Source organism: Aquarana catesbeiana, linkage group LG11 (genome assembly GCF_042186555.1).
Source record: "Aquarana catesbeiana isolate 2022-GZ linkage group LG11, ASM4218655v1, whole genome shotgun sequence".
Lineage (NCBI taxonomy): Eukaryota > Metazoa > Chordata > Amphibia > Anura > Ranidae > Aquarana > Aquarana catesbeiana.
Window position 1 is genome coordinate 194,873,909 of NC_133334.1, and position 19,108 is coordinate 194,893,016.

Here is a 19,108-nt window from a genome sequence, read left to right on the forward strand (position 1 = left end):
TAGACCGGTCACTGCTGCTCTCTCAACTTGTGCAGGGTGACTGGTCTTCTCTCCGCCCCCTCTTCTAGTTTACTGTAGGCAACCTGTAGTGGGTGCCTACAGCCTGCTGGGCCCCTTCCACAGCTCTGTTCTCTGCACAGACTTAGTAGAAAACAGTCATAATGTCAACATTACTTTTACAAAGTAATCACTGGGTTTGTAAAGGCATTTGATGCACACAAAGTGGATTCATATGGCTAATGAGGAATACATTTAAATCAAACACTTTGTGCCTGGAGTTCAGCTTTAAATGTAGTTTTCTAAATGCCAGTAATGTAAGCGCTGAATTTTACCTGGTGTCAGCCCCCTACAATCCCTGCACAATTTGATCAGGTTATAGTTAACACTTCTAGCTATTCAAACCTAAAAATTATAAAAAGAGTCATACTGACCAGGCATTTACACATTTTCATAAATATATCTGGCAGCATTTGCAAGTTGACATCAAAAAATGTTCTCACCTTCTAATTGACATCCTTGTGTAGTTGAAGAATTTGTCTTCATAAGCACGGAGGTCGTTGTAAAGGACCCCAAACTGGCCTCTCACTTCCCTTTGGGCAATGATGGGATGGATCCAAAACCTATGCCTTCTCCTCCTCCGGTTATCCTCCTCTTCTTCATCTATAAATGCTGCTACAGCAGCCAAAATGACTGCCGACCCAACATATTGCATAGCCAACATGTTTGCTAACAAACATACAACACGTGACAATGAAAGAGGAAGGGGAAATAACTAAGCAGGATAAGGAATTACATCACTATGACTAAATCGCAGAACATCCAAGTCGCACAAAGTCGTTTTTGAAGTCGCAACAAATCGCACCACAAATCGCATCGCAAAGTCGCAGTGTAAATCTCGCGACTTTGGGGACGCACTAGTGGAAACATAGCCTTAAGCTTTAGATTGTGGGACGGAGAAACAACACATAAAACTAATCAGATCTGCTGCAGTACAAGAAGCAGCTGATAGAAGGAGTAGAGTAAAAGAAAGAGTGAAGGCAACCCACTCTCATATTTCATTGTCCAGTCACAGGGTGAGGACAGAGATGATACCTGTAAGTGAAAGTAAAATTGCAGCAAAGAAAGATCAGGTCCTCTGCCCTGCCAGACAGGGCTCTACTGGGTGGCAGAGCAGTGTGAATCTCAGGGCTGGATGGACAGAAATACAAATCCTTTGGCAGGTAAAACTATTTTCTCTGCGGATTTAGCTGTTTTTCTTGAGTTCATAGTTAAAGTAAAACTAAACCATCGATTTACTGTTTACCAAAGCAGTTACATTCAAGTCATGCTGTGCATGATAACTGGCACAGTTGTCATAGCCAAACTGTCAAGCCATTAAATGTTTGATGTCATAACTGATCACATGTGCAGAACCATGGCAACTGCAGATTAAACAGAGGCTAAGATGGGAGCTTCCTTGGCTGTAAAGCATGGGAGGGATTAGTTCTGCTTTAACCACTTGCTTACTGGGCACTTAAACCCCCCTCCTATCCAGACCAATTTTCAGCTTTCAGTGCTCTCACATTTGAATGACAATTACTCAGTCATGCAACACTGTACCCAAATGATTTTTTTGTCCTTTTTTTTCATACAAATAGAGCTTTATTTTGGTGGTATTTGATCACCTCTGGGTTTTTTTTTTTTTTTTTGCGCTATAAATGAAAAAAGATCGAAAATTTTGAAAAAAAACGAATTTTTCTTAATTTCTGTAAAATTTTGCAAATTAGTAATTTTTCTTCATAAATTGTGGCCACAATTTTTACTGCTACATATCTTTGGTAAAAATAAACAAAATTTTGTGGAAATTATTTGGTCTGTGTGAAAGTTTTAGCGTCTACAAGCTATGGTGCAAATCATAAAAAAATTATCACATCTGATGTACTGGTGGCCTATCTCATTTCCTGAGACCCTAACAAGCCAGGAAAGTACAAATGCCCCCCAAATAACCCCTTTTTGGAAAGTAGACATTTCAATGTATTTAGTTAGAGGCATGGTGAGTTATTTGAAGTTGTATTTTTTTCCCACAATTCTTTGCAAAATTGAGATTTTTTTTTTCCCCACAAAATTGTCATTGTAATAGCTTATTTCTCTCACAGGGCATGTGTATACCACAAATGACACCCCAAAATACATTCTGCTACTCCTCCTGAGTATTACGATACCACATGTGTGTGACTTTTTCACTGCCTGGCCACATACAGAGGCCCAACATGCAGGGAGCACCATCATGTGTTCTAGGAGCATAAATTACGCATCACATTTCTCAACCACCTATTACACTTTTGAAGGCCCTGGAGCACCGGGACAATGGAAACACCCACAAAATGACCCCATTTTGGAAAGCTTACACCCCAACGTATAATCTTTGAGGCATAATTAGTCTTTTGAATGGTTTATTTTTTTCCAGAAGTTTTTGGAAAATGTGGAAAAAAATGAAAACTCATTTTGTTTTACACAAAGTTGTCCGTTTATAAGATATTTCCAACACATAGCATTTAGATAGCAAAAATGACACCCCAAAATACATTCTGCTACTCCTCCTGAGTATTACGATACCACATGTGTGTGATTTTTTCACTGCCTGGCCACATACAGAGGCCCAACATGCAGGGAGCACCATTATGTGTTCTAGGAGCATAAATTACACATCACATTTCTCAACCACCTATTACACTTTTGAAGGCCCTGGAGCACCGGGACAATGGAAACACCCACAAAATGACCCCATTTTGGAAAGCTTACACCCCAACGTATAATCTATGAGGCATAATTAGTCTTTTGAATGGTTTATTTTTTTCCAGAAGTTTTTGGAAAATGTGGAAAAAAATGAAAACTCATTTTGTTTTACACAAAGTTGTCCGTTTATAAGATATTTCCAACACATAGCATTTAGATAGCAAAAATTACACCCCAAAATACATTCTGCTACTCCTCCTGAGTATTACGATACCACATGTGTGTGAATTTTTCACTGCCTGGCCACATACAGAGGCCCAACATGCATGGAGCACCATCAGGTGTTCTAGGAGCATAAATTACACATCACATTTCTCAATCACCTATTACACTTTTGAAGGCCCTGGAGCACCAGAACAATGGAAACACCCACAAACTGACCCCATTTTGGAAAGCTAACACCCCAACGTATAATCTATGAGGCATAATGAGTCTTTTGAATTATTTATTTTTTTCCAGAAGTTTTTGGAAAATGTGGAAAAAAATGAAAACGCATTTTTTTTTTTACACAAAGTTGGCCGTTTATAAGATATTTCCAACACATAGCATTTAGATAGCAAAAATGACACCCCAAAATACATTCTGCTACTCCTCCTGAGTATTACGATACCACATGTGTGGGACTTTTTCACTGCCTGGCCACATGCAGAGGCCCAACCTGCATGGAGCACCATCAGGTGTTCTAGGAGCAAAAATTACACATCACATTTCTCAACCACCTATTACAATTTTGAAGGCCCTGGAGCACCAGGACAATGGAAACACCCACAAAATTACCCCATTTTGGAAAGCTAACACCCAACGTATAATCTATGAGGCATAATGAGTCTTTTGAACGGTTCTTTTTTTTCCAGAAGTTCTTGGAAAATGGGGGGGAAAAATGAAAACGCATTTTTTTTATACAAAGTTGTCCGTTTATAAGATATTTCCAACACATAGCATTTGGATAGCAAAAATGACACCCCAAAATACATTCTGCTACTCCTCCTGAGTATGGCGATACCACATGTGTGAGACTTCTACACAGCCTGGCCACATACAGAGATCCAACATGCAAGGAACACCGTTAGGTGTTCCAGGGACACATAGCATGCACATACCAAGAATTACACTCCAAAATACATTATGCTGAGCAAAGCGTAAACAAAAGATTACCTGTGGTTGTAGTAGCGCAGTTGTACACAGGAGGATAGCACTGGTCCAGGCAGCAGTCAGGGACTTGATCAGCAGCGGCGAACACAATTGTCCAGGCAGCAGGCAGGGTTACTGTCCATATAAAGTCCAGGGTCAGTGCAGGCAGAGATATTGTCCGCAGTGCCAAAAATATTGGTCCTGGTAGTAGGCAGGTCCATGTGGTGTGGTCAGTGCGACAGGCAGAGGCATGACGGCAGTAAGTCCTACAGGCAGAAGTGAGGCCTCGTTCAGGACAGAATGGGGGCAGGGTTAGAGGCTTCTCCCACCCAAATCTCTTTGAAGCCTCCAAGCCTCCAGACCCTAATCTAGGATTGAGAAAACAAAAAAAAATTGTTTTCTTCATCCAGAAAAACAATTCTGGAGCCCCTCACAAATGTGAGACCCCTGTGTTGAATCTCACTAGTCCAGTATCAGGGTACAAGATCAGTCCAAGAGGCAGGCAAATATCATGGTCAAACAGTCCAAGGTCAGTTCCAGATCAGGCAGATGTTTGTACAGAATCGTTAGGCAGAAGCATGGTCGAATAACAGTCCAGGGTCAGTTCCAGATCAGGCAGAGGTATGTGCAGAATCCTTAGGCAGAAGCATGGTCGAATAACAGTCCAGGGTCAGTTCCAGATCAGGCAGAGGTATGTACAGAATCGTTAGGCAGAAGCGTGGTCAAATAACAAGCCAGGGTCAGTTACAGAGGAGGCAGTGGCATAAGGGTAAATTGCAGGAATGGAGGCTTACGTTTACCATACTTCACTAATAATTTAGTGAAGTATGGTAACGGCGAAAACATTCACCTACGCAGAGGCCTGGTTCAGAAGGACATTGTGCACAATAAAAAGATGTGTCTCTTCTGAATCCTGCTCTGGTACACACCTTACATTTTTTTTGCCGTCGTTGGCCTGTTGGTTTGGGAGGGATTTTATCGGGAAAGTGGCGTTCGGAGAATCGACTTAGAACATCTGATCGGATATTTTCTGGTGGGCCGTTCGGGAATATAAGGGCAGTGAAAACTTCCTCCTGGTAGCCAAGGAAGCGTTTGGGGTTTTGGGTGGAGTTACGATAAATTACTAGAGGTCGACCGATATGGGTTTTTCTCTGGCCGATGCCGATATTTAGAAATCGCGGTGGCCGATTCCGATATGTGATGCCGATTTTTTTTGGGCCGATATATTTGGCCGTTTTTTTTTTTTTCCCTTCATCTCATAAAATCTAACAGTTAGACCCCTTTCACACTGGGGCGTTTTTCAGGCGCTTTTGGGCTAAAAAGAGCGCCTGTAAAGTGCCTGTAAAACGGCTCCCCTGCAGTCTCAGTGTGATATCCTGAGTGCTTTCACACTGAGGCGATGCGCTGGCAGGATGTAAAAAAAAGTCCTGCAAACGGCATCTTTGGAGCGGTGTATACCCCTCCTCCACCACTCCTGCCCATTGAAATGAATGCGCACCGCTGCCGAAGTGCCTGCAAAGCGTTTTGGCAGCGGCGCTTCAGGGGCGCATTTAACCCCTTCCTCGGCCGCTAGCTGGGTTATAAGCGCCCCGCTAGCAGCCGAATAGCGCCGCTAAAATGACGGTAAAGCGCCGCTAAAACTAGCAGCGTTTTACCATCAACGCATGCCCGCTCCAGTGTGAAAGCAACCTTAAGTGATACAGAAAATTTTTTACATTTAAACATTAAACAAAACAAACCTCCAATCAGTTCACTTGTATGTATAATTTAGAAAAAAAAAAACTATCTTAAATATTAAATACACAAAAACAGGTAATCAAAACTTTTGGAAGAAAAAAAAATGGGCTAACTTTACTGCTTAGTTTTTTTTTTTTAATTCATTACTGTATTTTTTTTTTTAAAAATTGCGTTTGAAAGACCGCTGCGCAAATACCGCGTGACATAAAATATTGCAACAACCGCTATTTTATTCCCTAGGGTCTCTGCTAAAAAAAATATATATAATGTTTGGGGGTTCTAAGTGATTTTCTAGCAGAAAATACTGGATTTTTACCTGTAAGCAACAAGTGTCAGAAAAGATTTAGTCTTTAAATGGTTAAACTGAGAATTCCTACAGGAGTTCAGTCTATTGATAAAAAGAACTTGAAGAGATACAATGTATCTTCTTATCAGACTTGTCAGGCTGCCCAGAGGAGAGAAGATAACTTTCAGGCAACTTGCATTGACTCTATTACAGAAGTCATTTGCAAGTCATGGCTGAAGTTACAATCGGCCTTTTTTATCAGCACAATCGGCCGATGCCGATTAAGTAAAAAACGCCAAATATCGGCCGATATATCGGTCGACCTCTATAAATTACATATGAATTGTAGATGGCCAAATGAAAAAAATAAATTGCGACTTTCTTATACCAATGGTATGTCCGTCTTGTGGCAAGGTACGGTTCCAGCATCTGGTCATTCATGTCGACTCCCCCCATAAACAAATTATAATCATAGATGCATTTAGGTTTCTGTATGGGGCCATTTCTTCTGGGGATTTCCATGAAGGTATCATCGTGGATTGAAGACAACATGTACACATCTCTTTTGTCCCTCCACTTCACTGCCAAAATCTCGTTGTTTCGTAGACTTGCCGTTTCTCCTTTTCTCAATTTCTTATTGACCAGACTTTGAGGAAAGCCCTTCCGGTTCTTTTTTATGGTACCACATGCAGGCGTCTTCTTCCGATGAAGGTTGTGGAACAGGGGCAGAGATGTGTAGAAGTTGTCTACATACAGGTGGTAGCCTTTCTCCAGTAGGGGGTATGTGAGATCCCAAACAATTTTCCCACTTGATCCCAAGTAGTCTGGGCAATTAGGGGGTTGCAGCTGGGTGTCCTTCCCTTTGTACACTTTGAAGGCATACATGCAACCTGTGACTCGGTCACATAATTTGTATACCTTCACCCCATAGCGGGCCCTTTTACTGGGAATATATTGTTTTATTTTAAGCCTGCCACTAAACTTAACAAGGGACTCATCCACACATATGTTTTGATCCGGGGTAAACAGCTGGGGGAATACTGCAGAAAAATAATTTAAAAGTGGCAGAATTTTGAAAAGCCTGTCATAGTTTGGGTCATTTCGGGGAGGGCACTGGGTATTGTCATTGAAATGAAGAAACCTCATTATCATGAGGTATCTGTTTCTGGGCATTACCTTGGAGAATACTGGCATGTGGTGGATGGGGTGGGTTGACCAATAGGACATCAAAGTGTTTTTTTTTGTGAGTCCCATATTAAATGTGAGCCCTAAAAAAACCTTCAACTCCTCCACCGTTAGGTCTCTCCACTCATAGGGACGGGCATAGTAGGACGTTGGATTATTCAAAATAAATTGCTGTGCATAAAGGTTGCACTGGGCCACAATATTTGACAGCATGTCCTCGGTAAAAATGTAATCAAAAAAATTTATTGAGGAAAAATTCTCCGTGTCCACCTGGACTCCTGGCTGGGCAGTGAAAGGGGGAATGTTGGCTTCTCCTAAATTAGGAGGAAGCCACAAGGGGTTCTGCAGGGCATAGGGAAGGCTGGCATGGGTCCTTGGCCTTTCTTGCCAAGGCACTGCGGTGCTGGTGGATGGCACTGTGGTGCTGGTGGATGGGACTGCCATGCTGGTGGATGGCACTGCGGTGCTGGTAGATGCCACTGCCTCCTCACCAGAACTCCTTCGTTTGGCGGGCCGAATATCTTCCTCCTCTGAGTCACTCAGTGTTCCACTACTGAGGACTGGCTCATAATTTATGTCTGACTCAGAATCGGAGTCGGAAAGGGAATCCGAAAAAGAGAGCTCCCCATTGCTCTCATCGGCCTGGGACAGTATTTGGTACGCCTCCTCGGCGGAAAAGCTTCTTTTGGACATGGTTGCTAAGCCTGCACTGATGGGCACTGATGAGGCGGCACTGAGGTGGCACAGATGGGCACTGAGGTGGCACAGAGGGGCACTGATGAGGTGGAACAGATGTGCAGATGTGCACTGATGAGGCGGCACTGGTGGGCACTGATGAGGCGGCACAGGTGGGCACTGATGAGCTGGCACAGGTGGGCACTGATGAGGTGGAACGGATGTGCACTGAGATGGCACAGATGTGCACTGATGAGGTAGCACAGATGTGCACTGATGAGGTGGCACAGCTGGGCGCTGATGGGACGGCACTGATGAGGTGGCACAGATGGGCACTGATGAGGCGGCACAGATGTGCACTGATTGCACAGATGTGCACTGAGGCAGCACAGATGGGCACCGATTGGCACAGGTGGGCACTGATGAGGTGGCACAGGTGGGCACTGATGAGGTGGCACAGGTGGGCACTGATTGTGCAGATGTGCAGATGGACACTGATCACCGCTGGGCAGACAGGTGGGCACCGATTGGCACCGGTGGGCACTGTACTGATGGTGCACTGTACTGATGGGCACTGCAGGCACTGTAAAAACGTTATTAAAACTCACAGATCGCTGACAATTTCTCTCTCTCCTCACACACTGTCTCTGTGTGAGGAGAGAGAGCCGGCAATGAGAGATGATCTCAAATGTTTACATTTGAGATCATCGCTCATTGGCCATGGCGATTGCGCTGTAAATGGCCGCTGTGATTGGCCATTTACAGCAATCTGTAATTGGCTGTGTCCAAGGGACACGGCCAACACAGAATTTCCCTGATGCGCGCTCGTTAGCGCGCACAGGGAGCGAGGAAAGGGGAGGCCGTCATATGACGGCCTCCCGGGAATTGACACCCGCGCTGTAGCCGTCATTCGGCTACGGCCGGATGTCAGGTGGTTAAAGCAGGAATTCATCCACTTTGTAAAATGCTGGCATACTATGAGTTAAGTGCAAAGAGGTGCATACCACTTCCTGTATCTATCTCTATTATTTACTGATAGTTTCATGGCGTTCTTGGACATAGCTCTCAACTGTCAATGATTTTGAAGGAATGTCCCTGCCTACATCCTTTTGCCAATAGGCATTTCTCGTTCCCATCTCAAAAAGTTGGGAGGTATGCTCTAGTCTAGGAGAATGGCTATCAGAGTAGAGAGAAGCCATTTACTTACACAAAGCTGCTGTGCCCTTTGCAGCCCATTCATAGAAGTCTTTGTATCTTGTGAATGAGTTCCCATAACACAAAGTGCTCTGTGATTGCGGAGAAGGTGAGGAGCAGGTATAGCATCTGCATGTGACTCTGCAGCTGAAAGAGCTGAGACCAGAAGGTCCAGTGTTGGAGCTCAGGAAATGTAGCGATAGCTTTCCTCCTGGAGCTCCATAAAACTACACCCCAAAAACGGCCACATTTTTTGGGTCGTCTTTTTACCTGTTGTGGGCGGCTTTCTTTTGTCAAGAAATTATGAAAAATGATTTGATTTCAGCCTTAAAAAGCCAGGGAATTGCCTGGGGAAATTGCCATTTCCTGAAACCAGAAGTGACCTCATCAAAACTGGAAGTGGCCCTATCAAAATCGGAAGTGGCTCTTAAACACTTTTCTCCTTGACCTTTTTGCCTTTCAAGCCTTGTTGCATCTGTTCTGGGAACTTTTGAGTCTGTTTTGACTTATTTTCTGCCTCCATGAGCTGTTGGTCAAAGGTGTGAAAATGTAAGGGGGACCCCCCCAAATAAAACGGCCCTGAATTTTTATTTTTCTTGGTGCCCTTTTACCCAGTTATAAAACTGTCAAATGGAAATAAAAGAGTTATGTCTCAGAGGAGGCATGCACCTTGAGACGGTGGTCCTATTTTGTTAGTTAAAATGGAACGGTATCTGTTGTAGTCACACACTCTGTAAGCAAGTTACCATGCAAAGTCTTCTAAAGTAGACAGGCTTTTGAGCTTGCATGAATGGTGACTGATTGATGGACATTCTAAATAAAGTCACACATGCTTGGAACTGGTCACAGCAACTGCATTGACCTGTGCAGATGAAGCAGATCATATGCGAACAGCTTGTGATCAATGGACAGGCAAAGTCCTGCTTTGGGATCAGGAAACACTAAACTCCTTCAAAACACTACAATTCGCTGTACACTTCTACAATTACCCTTCTTTTGACCACTGCTATTACTCCAGAAACAGCTGTACAACTGCCAAAAAAGTAGGAAACTTCCATAATGTCCAAATGTCACAAAAGCAAAGCATGTGATGACATGCTTGTGACCTCAGGTCTTTATGGGTCACTCGTATAAGTGTCACTTAGTAAAAGGGGACAATATAGTTCAGTTTTAAACCTTGCACGGAAGAAAATCTTATGGACACTGTGAACAATCATAAAATACGTCATCCATGTAAAATTCCTTTCAAATGAAAGACTGTCGCAGCTCAGGCCTTTTTCAGGGACCCCCCGCAGCTACAGCACCACATTATACAATTAAATCTGCGGCATTCCCTATCCCATGTCACTGTTACAATACACCTTATAGTACGGGACACCGAAAAACCTGAAAAATACCCAGATAACAAAACCAATCCTGAGTGCAGCATATAAAGCAGAGACATCTTTACAGAGCACAAACTTTATGTGTTACAAAGGAAAGAAAACATACTCCTAGATTGTAAACTCTAACAAGCAGGGCCCTCTGATTCCTCCTGTATTGAATTGTATTGTAATTGTACTGCCCTAACATTGTAAAGCGCTGTGCAAACTGTTGGCGCTATATAAATCCAGTATAATAATAATACGTCATATAGCAGTGACTATAGACTGTCAGCCTTTCTCAACCAGGGTTCTATTGAACCCTACGGTTCTTCCAGAGGTTTTCTAGGGGTACCTGGAGTAACTTCTGCCTCTGAGATTAGTAAGCACTGAAAGATGTTTAGCAACATGTAAAACTCTCCACACACTTTACAATCTGCCCATTAGATCCACTAACAAGTATGTAGTGCAAAGGCCTGCCTGATTGTACAGAGAATAATTAGAAAGTTTAGGTAGGTCCTCATATTACATAGTTTTGGTAAATCGAAATTTGATTGAACAGTTAGGTTGTAATGTGTGTGGTGAGCTTTAAAGTGGAAGTAAACCCCCCAAAAAATGCTCTATATAAGGGCAGTCCTATTCCCATCCTATTAGCTTGACAAAGGAGCGCGCCTGTCTTCACGATCCTTAATTCGCAGGTTTCGGTGACATTATTAAGTGCCACGAGCGCTCTAGCCCTGGCTCTGGCCCCCTTCCACAGACTAGCCAGCTTCCTGGACCCAGCCGAGCAGTGGTGGCTATATCAACAGCAGGACTTACCAGTGCCTGTTTAATCGTATCTAATGTGAGTGGATATATACCCTTCTTTTACTGAATAAATTGTTTACAGTCCGCACTTAAAGGTACCTTTGTATCTCTCATAAACCCCCAAAGATACTTACCTCCACCTTCCAGCAATGCAGAGGTTACATCCCTCACTGGCCGCTGTCATCTTCTCCACAGTTGCAGGGTTTTCAGCCTCTTGATTGGCCAGTGGGGCGGGGTGATGTCATCCTGCGCATGCCCACCAGAGTTTGTCATTCCAGCACAGCCAGTGCAAGGTAGTGCAAGAACCTGACTGATTGTACGTTAATTAACTTGGTTGTTTAGGTTTGTCTTCATATACTGTGCATATATATATATATATATATATATATAATCACAGAAAAGTGAGTACATCCCTCACATTTTTGTAAATATTTTATTATATCTTTTCATGTGACAACACTGAAGAAATGACACTTTGCTACCATGTAAAGTAGTGAGTGTACAGCTTGTATACCAGTGTAAATTTGCTGTCCCCTCAAAATAACTCAACACACAGCCATTAATGTCTAAACCGCTGGCAACAAAAGTGAGTATACCCCTAAGTGAAAATGTCCAAACTGGGCCCAAAGTGTCAATATTTTATGTGGCCACCATTATTTTCCAGCACTGCCTTAACCCTCTTGGGCATGGAGTTCACCAGAGCTTCACAGGTTGGCATTGGAATCCTCTTCCACTCCTTCATGACGACATCACGGAGCTGGTGGATGTTGGAGACCTTGCGCTCCTCCACCTTCTGTTTGAGGATGCCCCACAGATGCTCAATAGGGTTTAGGTCTGGAGACATGCTTGGCCAGTCCATCACCTTTACCCTCAGCTTCTTTAGCAAGGCAGTTGTCGTCTTGGAGGTGTGTTTGAGGTCGTTATCATGTTGGAATACTGCCCTGTGGCCCAGTCTCCAAAGGGATGGGATCATACTCTGCTTCAGTATGTCACAGTACATGGTGGCATTCATGGTTCCCTCAATGAACTGTAGCTCCCCAGTGCCGGCAGCACTCAGGCAGCCCCAGATCATGACACTCCCACCACCATGCTTGACTGTAGGCAAGACACACTTGTCTTTGTACTCCTCTCCTGGTTGCTGCCACACACGCTTGACACCATCTGAACCAAATACATTTATCTTGGTCTCATCAGACCACAGGACATGGTTCCAGTACTGTACTTAGTCTGCTTGTCTTTAGGGCTGCAACTAACATTTATTTTCATAATCGATTAGTTGGCCGATTATGGTTTTGATTAATCGATTAGTTGGCCGATTATGGTTTTGATTAATCAGTTAATAACCTTAAGAAAAAGTGAGGTGTAAAATGTAGTTAATATGTAAAGTTAAAAAAAAGGCAATTTATTCTTAAATATCTCTATGCAGTGGTAAATGTAAATATCCAACTATATGGTTAGGGAGCAAAATATCTAATCCACTCTGAGAATAACAGACAGAAGAGATATACTGTATATACTATTAGAGGAGATATACTGTATACACTGTTAGAGGAGATATACCGTATAAACGATTAGAGGAGAGATATACTGTATAAACTATTAGAGGATATATACTGTATATACTATTAAAGGGTGAATCTGGTAAATATCATCAGACTCAGAGATCAAATTTTTTTATTAAAAAACAAAAACAAACAATGTCTTCCTTCAAAAAAAATGTAATTTTAAGAACGTTTGTTCGATTTTCTAATCATTAGTGGGGTCAAATCAACGTTCATTTTCAACCACAGTGACAGGAAAATTTGGAAATAATAGAAAACTTCTTGGTCAAAGGAATTTCCAGACAGTGTATGTGGTTTTCAATCAGAAATTACATTCATTTTAAAAACAGAATGTTAAAAACAAGTGAAAATTTCAAACAGCATTCTTTCATTCAGCAAATGTACAAAGATTTTTTGTCTGAATATTCTCGTCTGAAAATTAATCCGTGTGGCCAGCTTAAGGCTTGGTACACACCTATGCAGTTTGCTTTTGATCTGTTTCTGCAGTGCTTTTTGCTGTACGTTTTGATTTTTAAACACGTGATTTTGCTGCGATTTGCATTTTTTTTGGCCAATTTGTTGTTGGGCAGATTAAAAAACACAAATTGCTGCAAAAACGCATTACATGCTTTTCTGCAGCTTCCTCCATTGAAGTATATTGAACCATAAAAAGCACCGTTTTGCGTTAAAAAAAGTCCCTGACCCTTTCCAAATACGCAGCGGCTGAAAAAAGCATTGATGTGTACGTGTCCCATAGGAAACCATGTAAATGAACTGTAGTGCGTTTCTGCAAAAAGCACCAATAAGCACATAGATGTGAACCAGGTCTAAGACGTTTAGTAACATAATGGGGTTAAAAGAACTAAAATGAGCCCTTTATAGTACAATAAAGCAGATAATCACTACTGTAAGGTGTACATTTTTTTACTGTAGAACTTGGAAAGTAATGTTTATAGTAGTGATTATTTGCTCTTTTTGTACTATAAAGGGCTCATTTTAGTTTTTTAACCTCATTATGTTACTGGCCAATTAATCGATTATGAAAATAGTAATCTATTAATTTCATAATCGATTAGTTGTCGATTAATCGATTAGTTGTTTCAGCCCTACTTGTCTTCAGCAAACTGTTTGCGGGCTTTCTTGTGCATCATCTTTAGAAGAGGCTTCCTTCTGGGACGACAGCCATGCAGACCAATTTGATGCAGCACTGACAGGCTGACTCCCCCACCCCTTCAACCTCTGCAGCAATGCTGCACTCATACGTCTATTTCCCAAAGACATCCTCTGGATATGACACTGAGCATGTGCACTCAACTTCTTTGGTCGACCATGGTGAGGCCTGTTGTGAGTGGAACCTGTCCTGTTAAACCGCTGTATGGTCCTGGCCACTGTGCTGCAGCTCAGTTTCAGGTTCTTGGCAAATTTCTTATAGCCTAGGCCATCTTTATGTAGAGCAACAATTCTTTTTTTCAGACCCTCAGAGAGTTCTTTGCCATGAGGTACCATGTTGAACTTCCAGTGACCAGTATGAGAGTGAGATTGATAACACCAAATTTAACACACCTGCTCCCCATTCACACCTGAGACACACTAATGAGTGACATGATACCGGTGAGAGAAAATGGCTAATTGGGCCCAATTTGGACATTTTCACTTAGGGGTGTACTCACTTTTGTGGCCAGCGGTTTAGACATTAATGGCTGTGTGTTGAGTTATTTTGAGGGGACAGCAAATGTACACTGTTATACAAGCTGTACACTCACTACTTTACATTGTAACAAAGTGTCATTTCTTTAGTATTGTCACATGAAAAGATATAACAAAATATTTCCAAAAATGTCAGGGGTGTACTCACTTTTGTGAGATACTGTATATATGTTTTGGTAAATCTAATTAGATTGTATAGTTAATGGACATCTTTAGCCTCACCATACACACTAAGATCTGATTGTACAATTTCCCTTAGAGCTGCTGACAAGTAAATTGTGCAATGGTCTCCTTGGTTGGCTACAGATTGATTGGACAGATTAGGTAGGTCCCCATATTACTTTATTTTGGCAGACCTACAGTTGTTTGTACAGACATTGTGCAGTCAGATTGTAAGGTGGGTGGGGAGCCCAAGGCTGACCATACACTCTACAATCTGATCGTAAAATCTCCTTTAAATCTACCATCAACTATGTAGTGCAGGGGCCTGCTTGATTGGATACTACTTGAATGGAATGTTTAGGTTTGTACTCATATTACAGTGCCTTGCAAAAGTATTCGCCCACCCCCCCCCCGTGGCTTTTTACCTATTTTGTTACATTACAGCCTTTAGTTCAATGTTTTTTTAATCTGAATTATATGTGATGGATCAGAACACAATAGTCTAAGTCGGTGAAGTAAAATAATATAGACTCCCAAAATGTATGGAGGAAGGTGCTCTGGTCTGATGAGACTAAAATTGAACTTTTTGGCCATCAAAGAAAACGCTATGTCTAGTGCAAACCCAACACATCACATCACCCAAAGAACACCATCCCCACAGTGAAACATGGTGGTGGCAGCATCATGCTGTGGGGATGTTTTTCAGCAGTTGAGACTGGTAAACTGGTCAGAGTTGAGGGAAAGATGGATGGTGCTAAATACAGGGATATTCTTGAACAAAACCTGTACCACTCTCTGTGTGATTTGAGGCTAGGACGGAGGTTCACCTTCCAGCAGGACAATGACCCGCAACAGTTGAGTGGTTTAAGGGGAAACATGTAAATGTGTTGGAATGGCCTAGTCAAAGCCTCAATCCAATAGAATATCTGTGGTCAGACTTAACCACTTAAGCTCCGGACCATTTGGCTGGCCAAAGACCAGAGCACTTTTTGCAATTCGGCACTGCATCGCTTTAACTGACAATTGCGCGGTCGTGCGACGTGGTTACCAAACAAAATTGATGTCCTTTTTTTCCCACAAATAGAGCTTTCTTTTGGTGGTATTTGATCACCTCTGCGGTTTTTATTTTTTGCGCTATAAACGAAAATAGAGTGACAATTTTGAAAAAAAACGCATTATTTTTTACTTTTTGCTATAATAAATATCCCCAAAAATATATATATAAAACATTTTTTTTCCTCAGTTTAGGCTGATACGTATTCTTCTACATATTTTTGGTAGAAAAAAATAGCAATAAGCATTTATTGATTGGTTTGCGCAAAAGTTACAGAGTCCACAAAATAGGGGTTAGTTTTATGGCATTTTTATTAATAATTTTTTTTTTTACTAGTAATGGTGGCAATCTGCGATTTTTATCGTGACTGCGACATTATGGGGGACACATCGGACAATTTTGACACATTTTTGGGACCATTGTCATTTTTACAAGGATCAGTGCTATAAAATTGCACTGATTACTGTAAAAATGACACTGGCAGTGAAGGAGTTAACCACTAGCTGGCTAGCAAGGGGTTAAGTGTGTCCTAGGGAGTGATTCTAACTGTTAGGGGACGTGGCTACGAGTGACACGTCACTGATCACCGCTCCCGATCACAGGGAGCTATGATCAGAGATACTTGTTTACATTAGCATCTCCCCATTCTTCAGCTCCGTGAGACAATCACGGGTATCCCCTCGGACATAGAGTCCGCGGGATCCGCGATCCTACTCATGGAGCTCGTGGCAGGGTCACACGCGTGCCGCCGGTGGTGCGCACGCGACCACGTGGCGGCAAATTCAAAGGGATGTACAGGTACACTTATTTGCGCAGCCGTGCCATTCTGCCGAGGTATATGTACATGTGGCGGTCGGCAAATGGTTAAAGATTGCTGTTCACAAGCGCAAACCATCCAACTTGAAAGAGCTGGAGCAGTTTTGCAAGGAGGAATGGGCAAAAATCTCAGCGGTAAGATGTGGCAAGCTCATAGTGACTTGGAGCTATGATAGCCACAAAAGGTGGCTCTACAAAGTATTGACTTAAGGGGGGTGAATAGTTATGCACATTGACTTTTTCTGTTATTTTGTCCTATTTCTTGTTTGCTTCACAATAAAAAAACATCTTCAAAGTTGTGGGCATGTTCTGTAAATTAAATGATGCAAATCCTCAAACAATCCATGTTAATTCCAGGTTGTGAGGCAACAAAACACGAAAAATGCCAAGGGGGTGAATACTTTTGCAAGGCACTGTATGTAGTTTTGGTAAATTTAAACCTGACTATATACTATACAATCTGATTGCATAATCTCCTTTAGATTTACCAAAACTACATAATAGGAGGACATAAACAATCCATTTATATTGCATCATATCAAGGGGGCCCTTGTACTACACAGCTGATGGTAGATTTAAAGGAGATTGTACAATCAGATCGCATATTGTATGGTCACCTTAAGGCTCGGTTCACACTGCAGCAATGCGGGAACCCTGCGAATCCACTGCGCGTTCCCGCATCGCATGTCTCCCGGTGGCAGTTCACACTGCCCTATGCGAACTGCTGGGAGTGTCAATTAAAAGTTAATGACACCCCCAGATCAGTTTGCATATCAGTGTGATCTGCAAATTTGGACAGGAATCGGATTTCATGGGTGTGAACATCCATGCGATCCGATTCTGCTGAGGACCAAAAAAAGGGTTCTGTGCGAGTTTGGTCCAAATGCAATGTGAATTCAGCCATACTATCTGTATGGCTGAACTCACATCGCACGGACATCGCATGTGATTTTCACTGCAGTGTGAATCACATGCGATCTCGCACCACGCAGCAATGTGAACTGGCCCTAAAGAGGAACTTCGGCTCTGTTGTAAAAAATTTAAAGTCAGCAGCCTCAAATATTGAACCTGCTGACTTTCAACAAGCAGACATTTAGAAGCCCAGGGATCCAGTGATGTTGTCACTGAAACCGATGCTTTGCCAGGCGTCGGTCCCCAAAGCGGCCATTTTGAATGTGCCAGCTGTGAGACAACAGGATGTCACAGCTGGCTTCCCACTGTGCATGTGCATGGTTGCTTGTTGCTTTTAGACTGGTCCAGAGCCTTCTGGAATTGTGACATGTCTCAGGAGATTGAGGGTGGGCAGGGGGCATGCTAACCTTACATAATTCTCACCTGGGCAAGAATTGTGGAAATGGAAGCAGGTACCTATCAGAAGAAGGTATCCATTCCATTTTTTCCTTTTTACTGTTGCAGGGGAGGAGGAGGGTGAGGAGAACTTTCACTCTTAAGTAGAGGTCTGCTTTAAAGAAGGGATGCCTTTCAATGGCCACAAATGTCAGGAGTGTTACTCTAACTGGACTGATCACCTCACTAAAGTACAGCGAGCTGTACATATCATAATTATTACCAGGGGTCCCCTGAGCCCAGAAAGTTATTTCAAGGATTTGTCAGTGTTGTAAAGGTTAGGAAAGGCTTACTACATACAGTTGTTGCACAGTTCCACATACACCTCTCACACAAATACGTCTCCTCACCATTTCTGGGTGCACTCTAAGATGAGCTCTTGGTAAGAGGCCACGAACTGGAAGCGGGACGCCCTTTTCCCGGTGCGCTGCAGTCTCTTCCACACTGAAGTCATGGTGCTCTCTCTCTCTCTCTCTCTCTCAGTGACAGTCTAGCATGGTGATGTGTGAAGTCAGACTGTCTCCTGGCTGATGACTCAGGCAAGTTCTCTCTTCTTGCCTCTCCCTTCCTGTATGACTTCTCAGTGGCTGTTCATGTCTGTGCCATACACTGCATTTGTTTTCAAGTCATTCGCCTGCTGCGGCTTCTTCTCTAAATAAATATCTCACACTGTTACTTTGTGTATTCTGCAGGACTTTTCTGGGTCCTTCCTCGGTCCTGGTCCTGGGGTCCCCACAGGAAATATTGTGGGTTGTCACTGACAGTTTCTTTCGTTTCAGCTCAGTAATGGGAAGTCTCTCAGTCTCTTTGCTGTATGCGATCCTCACACCCTGCCTGTCTCCTCAGCACTCTCCAGTCCAAAGTCCCTGGGTTGTGCGACTGTCTCTGTTCCTCTCTATATCTTGTCTGTCTGTCGTCTCTTCCCCTCAGCAGAGACAGCTTGTCCCCTCAGCTAAGCAGAAGTAAAACTTCTTACAAGGAGGAGGGGAGAGGGAGTGTCTGTGTGTACTGTATCTATATATACAATGACTGTGTGTCTCAGTCTGTAAAGTAGAACGCACATATTCTGTCCTACCTCAGCAGCTTCCATTCCTTCTACCCAATACGAAAACATTTTCCTGAAGTTTACAAATAAAAGTTTGCCTTTCCCAACACAACCATGCAGGAAGGACTTGATTTTTTTTTTTTTTAATAAGTCCTGTTCCTGAATACTGAAAGCAGTATTAGGTTTCATGCATGCTGGTTGATTGTAAGGAGAAAATCACCTAAGCTGCATTTTTTCAAACCAGTTTAGGCGAGTTTAGCAGCACTACATACACCTCAAGTTTAC

General features: G+C 42.7%; 1 protein-coding gene across 3 annotated transcripts in view; it reads right to left on the minus strand.

Moving 5' to 3' along the window:
* Window positions 1-18,798, minus strand: part of LOC141112368 (EH domain-binding protein 1-like protein 1) — a 790,701-nt gene extending 771,903 nt beyond the window's left edge. For 2 of the 3 annotated variants that reach the window (XM_073605156.1, XM_073605155.1), the window contains exon 1: window positions 18,129-18,797. In XM_073605156.1, coding sequence (XP_073461257.1) covers window positions 18,129-18,232 — 104 coding nt within the window. In that variant the 5' untranslated portion in view covers window positions 18,233-18,797. Of the gene's footprint in view, window positions 1-18,128 lie in introns of all 3 variants that reach the window. The other variant, XM_073605157.1, reaches the window with a different exon arrangement.
* Window positions 18,799-19,108: the final 310 nt, after the last annotated feature.